At 55.6% G+C, this 6,926-nt stretch overlaps 1 protein-coding gene across 1 annotated transcript; it reads right to left on the reverse strand.

Moving 5' to 3' along the window:
- Positions 1-712: 712 nt before the first annotated feature.
- Positions 713-6,926, reverse strand: LRRC73 (leucine rich repeat containing 73). Its single transcript, XM_041477093.1, has 6 exons — positions 6,590-6,926; positions 5,960-6,120; positions 4,780-4,902; positions 3,494-3,594; positions 2,760-2,943; positions 713-1,159 (listed from the first exon to the last, which is right to left on the reverse strand). The coding sequence occupies exons 1-6, from the start codon at positions 6,859-6,861 to the stop codon at positions 1,089-1,091; spliced, it is 912 nt and encodes a 303-aa protein (XP_041333027.1). The 5' UTR covers positions 6,862-6,926; the 3' UTR covers positions 713-1,088.

The following is a 6,926-nucleotide window of genomic DNA, read 5'->3' on the forward strand; positions in this document are numbered from 1 at the left end:
GCTGGCTACATGCAAGCCTAACACTAGAAAGAGTGTCTTGTTTCTTTGTCCCCCTAATTAATGATTTTATTTCTTGTTCCCTTGAGTAGCAGCTGCTACCACAATTTAATTTTCTAGCCTAATCTGAGCCTTGAAACACGATCTTCCTTGTCAGCAAGGAACGCTTGGCAAAGCGCAGGCACTGCAACCCGCGGTGCTGATGTGGGCTGAAACCTTCACCAGGGTGGGCACGGCTGGTGTCCCTGCAGAGCTAGATTCGCCCAGCCCGCTTCCTCCTGGCCCGAGGGAGGGCCTGGGGGACAGAGAATCGGGCTGTCACCGGCCTGTCCCCAGGGCCGGGACCGAGGCACGGGGAGAGCCCGTGAGGCGGCGGCGAGGGGCTGGCGCCCCCTGCCGGCGCTCCAGGCCCGCGGCTCCTGGCCCGGCCTGGCCTGCCTGGGCCCACAGCGCCCGCCCGCGCCTGGCACCTGCCCGTCCCTGCCGGTACCTCCCAGCCCCTGCCCGTCCCTGCCGGTACCTGTCGGCACCTCCCAGCCCCTGCCCGTCCCTGCCGGTACCTCCCAGCTCCTGCCCGTCCCTGCCGGTACCTGTCGGCACCTCCCAGCCCCTGCCCATATCTGCCGCTCTCTGCCCATACCAGCTGGTCTCTGCCCGTGCCTGCCGGCTCCTGCCCTCCCGGGGTCGCACAGTGGCAGAGGCGGACGCTGCCGAGTGGTGCCACCACATCTGTGACCTTTATAAAAGTCTCATCGCGACAGCAGTACAAGCGATAGAAAGGACATCTCTTATACACATCTGAATAAATACAGCCTGTGCCCTGCGGGCGCAGCCGGGCGTGGGAGTGGCAGGGCGGCGTGAGCTACACATGCGGTGACTGACGGGGACAATCACAAGCGGCCGACGGACGAGGCGTGTGAGGGCACAGAGACGTGTGTAGAGATTCGCTTGGAGCCGGCTCCTGCGCTCAGAGCCGAGCGAGGCAGCGACAGGAGGTGAGATGTGTGAGAAGAGGGCTGGGGAGCCCGGCGGAGGCTGGGTCTGGCGGGTGCACGGGGCTCCCCTCGGCAGAAGCAGGCAGGGTAGCCCAGCTACATTTCTGTTTCTGCTAAGAGGCTGTCACCGAGGCCTGATGTCATCAGCACCATCTGGGAGCTGGAATCTGTGTGGAGAGAAGGAGAGAGCCATGAGCCGTTTGGGCTGCTGGAGAGCACAGGGGATGTGCTCCAGATCCAGAGGTGAGGATGAGGAATTGAAACACAGCAGGGTGGGAAGAAAACTGCTGTGAAAAGTGTGAGATTAAGTAGGAACTAGGCCTGCTCTGGCTACAGAGCAGCAGAACAGAATCGATTTTTGGGGAAGGGGAGAAAGCAGAGACAGCAGCAAAAGGCCAGAGGAACATCAGGCCTGAGCACCCCCGGCATGTGATCCTGGTTGCACTGGCCCAGCCGTGCCCTTACCCAACCCTGCACAGGCCTTTAAATCTGCACTCATCGAGTGTTTTTCAGTAGAGAGACAGTGTCCAGGTGGGGCAGGCTTCAGGCTGCAAGCCAGCCAACACCACACAGGGTGGTTGTGTTGCCTTCCCAAGAGCAGGGAACGCTGTGGGCAATCAGCCATGTTACAGCAGCAGAGGCCTGGAAATACTGACTTTTTGCGCTGCATGAATGGAGGGTTTGTGCAGCCCTCCCCTGCCTGCCTCGGGGAGGTGAGGGCAGCTTGCTGGCTCTGCCATGGCTCACAGCCACAGCCAGGAACACTGCGACTCTCCCCACAGCAAGTGAATCAACTGCAAGGAGAATGGGCCTGCATAGCAAGTAAGAAACTTAGCAGGGTACCAGTTTCCCATCCAGAAGTCTTTTGAAATGGAAAAAAACATGTTTTTTCCTGGGTGGGAGGGAGGAGATATCTAGTGGCAGTCCTGCACATTCAAAACTACTGCAGGGGAATCTCTATTTCAGGAATCAGTTTCTGGAAGCTAGATCCAAAACTTAGCCAAACTGTCACTAAATTATTTTAATGGGTTTAATAGTTGAGGATCCAGATGTTTGGAGGCTCAAGGATTGGTTGTGCTTGTCTACTGGTAGTCTGATATGAGAATTGTGAGGGGTGAAGGACAAATGAAGGTTAAAAAAAAGCAAACACTCAAACCAGCTGGATCACAAGGTAGGCATGAGAAAATACAATATCATATATGCAAACTACACAGAACAGGCTATTGCTGTCTCTGTAATACACCTTTTTTCTATTACAAGCAACAGACAGACAGTGGCATCTGGCTAACCCTTCACGAGTTCGGGATGTAGAGATAGGAACAGCTGATGCTGTGGGATTGCAAAGAGGTTCTGGAAACAGTGAGGAATGACACAAGTTTTGGCTAGGATATCTGGCAAAGGCTCCCAAGATCTTTAATATTCCTGCCCTTGAGTTTTAAGTCTTTCAGATTTCATTCTGCAGCTTCAGGAAAAAGCCTCAGAGGTACTGTTTCCACTCTTCGCAGCAGCCGCATTGTCCTTGAAGGCTGCCTTTCCAAGAGAGACGCAGCCCAACGCTGTTTAACATGAAGGTCAGTGTATTCCATGGAGGTGTGTGTATTCCATGGAGTTTGTATGCATTCCATGGAGGTTGTATGTACTCCAGTACATGAGGAAAAGGGTGCATTCACCAACCCCACTGCAAGAGGCTAGTGGCACTGGAAACACCTGAGACACCCCAGGAGCCCCTCAGCTCCTGTCCCCCAGCCCAGCTCCCAGAGCTCTTACTGTTCTGGCAGATCCAGGGGTTCTTCTCCCTGGCTGTGACTTCATGGACCTCTGCCTCCTCCTCTTCCTCGCCCTCTGAGAGAAGATCAGAGATCTGCTGCTGCAGCTCAGGACTAATGTTGTTCTCTGCCAGGATGAGTGTCCGTAGGGCTGTGGGGTAATTCTCTACCATGTCCAGCAAGGTCTAGGGGGAGAGTAAGATAAACAGGCTGACAAACATCACAAGGGCTGAGCAGAAAGAGTGTTAGTGCTTTGTCTCCCTGTGAACTCCAGCCCTCCTCTCCTTACTTCTACCTTCCCTTGACACTCCCTTCATCAGGTTTTATGAGAGACTGAGGACTTCCCACCTTTCTGTGGTAAGAGCCGAGCTTGGATTTTCTGGCTCTGTCTAGAGAAGAAGGGACTGCTCTACACTGTTACTGTCACATATCCAGGTCCATTCCCTCTTACCACTAGAAGCTGGAGATCTGAGAGGAGAGTCTGTGCAACTGAGCCTTGGCCTATGTTTGTCCACAGAGATTTAGTTCTGATTCTCAGCCAAAAATCCAACTTCATTTCTTCCAAGGAAACAGCCAGGGGAAAGCAAGAACCCCCTGGTGCACGGAGGGAAGGGGGTGCATGTGGACTCCCGCGTGTGGTTGGAGGCAGGTGTGGGTCCTGGAGCCACTGCAGACACCCCAGACCTGTGCCCTTGAGGTGTCCGTGATGCTGTAGAGCAATTGTGAATTACTCACCTGAGCTGACTGGTTGGTAAGTCCTGTTCCCTCCAAGTCCAGCACTTCGAGGGTTCGACTGGAGGCCACAGCGACAGCGAGCATCCCGGCTACCTGGTCACCTGTGGGAGGAGCAAACCGGGGCTGTCAGCAGTGCCTGTCTTCCCTCACGTAATGCCACATGCCCTCATGCGCCTGAGGCTGCCATGGGAACATCCTCTGAGTATTTTTGCCATCAGACAACCTTCCAAATCTGTTACCTGATCGTGGAAAAAAAGCTGTTAACCGAGAAAAGAGACAAGGAAAGGTGCACCATTTTGTGGTTATGGGAGCAGTCACTGATTATCAGGGGAACACAAAGGACCACTGTGAGATTGGTTTTATTCCCCAAAGAACCATATCTTCCCAAATCTCCTTCCTAGTCAAGGAGGCAAGGGCCTTTAACAGTCCCTGTAGGGCATCCAGACACAGAATAGGAGCTGAAAGGCTGGAGTCAGACAGAGGACTCTGCACCAGCTGGCAGACTGCCTCCCTGGAAAGGGGGTAGACTTTGATGGGGGATGCGGCAGGATGAGGAGCATTGAAGATTGATGTTGGTGAAGAGACAAGACTCCAGAATGTGTTCTGACATTCTCTGTCGAATGTCAAGATGCCATACAACCGGGACACCTTCTCTTGGAACAAAACCCAGCCTGCTGTCAAGTAACACCTGGGGCTTTTCCTGTCCAAGAGGAGTTACCTGGTCAGAGAAGAGGGCCTGGGGGAGGCTCTGCTGGCAGACAGGTTGAGGAGTGGAGTGTCATCCTGATGCTCAGGCATGGCCCAATCTCCTCCTCACCACCTTGCAGCAGAGCAGGAGAGAGTTTGTTTCTATGGCAACGAGTGCCAGGCTCTCCTCCTCCTCCTCCCTGCTCCTCCAGGAAGATGAAGGGGGGAGCGCGGGGACATACTGCATCTGCCAAGCCAGCTTCAGCGCCCAGGGCTTCAGGAAAAAGGGAGACATGGAGGGTCAAACGTGACGACAAAGGCGGTGGAGTGGGCAAGGCACAGCCTCCTTTCCGCACCTCCCCGCAGGGCATGTGGCCACCTCACACAAGCAGAGCAGTGACTGTGGCTTCTCCTAGAGCTGAAGGTGCCTGGCAGGGTGAACTTGCTGCTGGGGAACAGAGGGCACCTACGCAAGGAACTGCCCCATCCTACTGTTGATGCTCTACCGCCTTTCCAGAGCTTGGTCCCTGCCCCCCACTGGTGCAGATGACACAAACGCTGAGAGGCAAGAGTGCTCCTCCTCCCGGCCCCCAGCTTACCTAGGGGGTTGTAGTCGAGGTTCAGCACGCGGAGCTGGGAGCTGTGAGCCACTGCAATGGCTAGGCGTCCCCAGCCTTTACTTGTGATGCCTGGGTTGGCGCTCAGTGTTAGCTCTTTGAGGCCTGCAGAAGAGAGAGAAGCCAAACCAGAGCCTTAGGGTCCCCAAAGCAGCCACAGGAGACCTTGTTCAGCTCACCAGAACAGCTTTGGGTTGTGTACCCTGTACTCTGTAGGGCTTAAGGGCTTGGTTTGCTCTGACAACTGTCATGACAGATTTCAGTGATCCGTGAAATATTTCACTGCCTTCAGCTGTGGCCCTTCATTTAACCATGCTGCAACTGCCCCATTTATCTGCCCTCCCAGCCTGTGTCCTGCTTACCCTTTACCACAGCAAACACAATGGAAAACACAATGGAAAATAAGGGGTGTGTGAGACAACTGTCTGGGCAAAGAAGGTGGCACAAGACGACAGGCTGGACAGAGGATAACAGGGACAGAAGGCTCTGAAGCCTGCACCTGAGAGGGGTGGCCAGCAGAGACAACAGCATCTGTGGCATTGTGCACACACAGAGGAGGAGGTGCTGGGAAAACGTGGAAAGCACTTTGAGAGTCAGAAGAAAGGAGTGGTATTACCTCAGCACATGCCAGTTCTCAGCTTGAGTGGGTCACTGGCCTCATACCACCAAAGATCATTCCCTGCAAAGACCTGAGTCTTGGCACGAAGGCTGTGGCCATGCAACTACACACTCATGGAGTGCAACCACAAGCAGGGACAACTCCCGGACACTGATAATAAAGCTAAGTGCTAAGGTAGGGGTGCACAATATATTTATCTACCGTGATTATCAACACACAAATGCAAAATAAGAAATTCCAAGTCCAAGCTGTCCTCTCCTCCAGTTTTAAATGGTGCTGACATGAACCAGAAGCAACCTGTTAGTCCCTGAGATCCAAACTGCCAGCAGGACAGATCAGTAGCAGAAAGCCCAAACCTGCTCAAGGGAACCACTCATCTATTGCTTGGCTCATCTGCTTTTCTTAAGTTAGGGGAAATAAATCCTTAGCTCTGGCAGCCCATAGAGCCTGCCTCCTCCAGGGCTGAGGATTTAGTGCTGCATACATCTGATCTGTGTGAAAGCTCCACCAGTCATTGAGCAACCCACAGCCCCTGGTGCTTACCAGACTTGGCCCCATCAGGCGGCAGGAGCCCACAGATAAGGTTGATGCCTTCATCACCCAGCATGCAGTCTCCTAGATCCAGAGCCACCAGCGAGGGGTGGATGGAGAGAGCAGGGTTGAGGAGGGCCAAGCCTGCATCTGTCAGGGGACTCCCATGGAGGCTGTGCAGGTAAAAGGGAAAATTACTATGGAGCCTTCTTCCTGGGGGCTAACTAACCTGACAGGGAGGAAGAAGCAGACAAAATGAGGTGGATGACAAATACTAACCCGAAGTGGGCAAAAAGCTTTGGAAAGCCCCTGTCACTAGGGTCGGCTGGCCGCTACGGTGGCCCTTCTCTCCCGGCCGGGACGAGGGGTGCAGGGGATGCCAGCGTTGAAGGGGCAGCCCCACCACCGGGGCTGGAGGACCGAGACTGAGAGGCAGGGCCGTGCCCAGCCGGCGGGGGCAGAGGTGGCTCCCTCCCAGCCAGGTGACGGGCAGGGGCTTATCCTCCGCAGCATCAAGGACATTTTCCCTCCGACAAGACTCAAATTCAGGGTCTGGCCCCGAGCTGATAGTCCCCCGAAAGAGCCGTCCCCGCCCGGGAGAGGACCGGGACCCCTCGGCAGCCCCCTCCGCACTGTACTCACAAGAGGGACTGAACGGAGCGGTTCGTCTTCAGGGCCTCGGCCAGCTGCTTGACGCGGTTGATGTTGGAGACGATGCCCAGGTTGAGGTTGAGCTGCGCGAGGGAGCGGGACTCGGCCACCCCGCGGCAGACGTGCCCGAAGTCCCGCTCGGAGAGCTGGCAGCCCCGCAGCGACAGCAGCCGCACCGAGTTCTCCCGCAGGCTCTCGCAGATGTCCCGGATCTCCGCTCCCGACAGCGTCTCCCCGGAGATCTGGATAGACCCCGGCAGCATCTTCCCCCGGCTCGGAGCGCCGCCGATCCCGGGCCGCGCAGCCCGGGCGCCGGGGGAGAGCCGCG

Source organism: Pyrgilauda ruficollis, unplaced genomic scaffold, assembly GCF_017590135.1.
Source record: "Pyrgilauda ruficollis isolate IOZ18807 unplaced genomic scaffold, ASM1759013v1 scaffold4, whole genome shotgun sequence".
Classification (NCBI taxonomy): domain Eukaryota; kingdom Metazoa; phylum Chordata; class Aves; order Passeriformes; family Passeridae; genus Pyrgilauda; species Pyrgilauda ruficollis.

Bases quoted from the DNA above. Each gene is read 5' to 3' on its own strand.
- LRRC73 (XM_041477093.1), bottom strand. From the start codon at position 6,861: ATGCTGCCGGGGTCTATCCAGATCTCCGGGGAGACGCTGTCGGGAGCG. The intron at 6,121-6,589 runs GTGAGTACAGTG...TTACCTGCACAG, and splicing joins CGCTCCGTTCAGTCCCTCTT to CCTCCATGGGAGTCCCCTGA. The intron at 1,160-2,759 runs GTAAGAGCTCTG...CTCTCCACACAG, and splicing joins CCCCTGGATCTGCCAGAACA to ATTCCAGCTCCCAGATGGTG.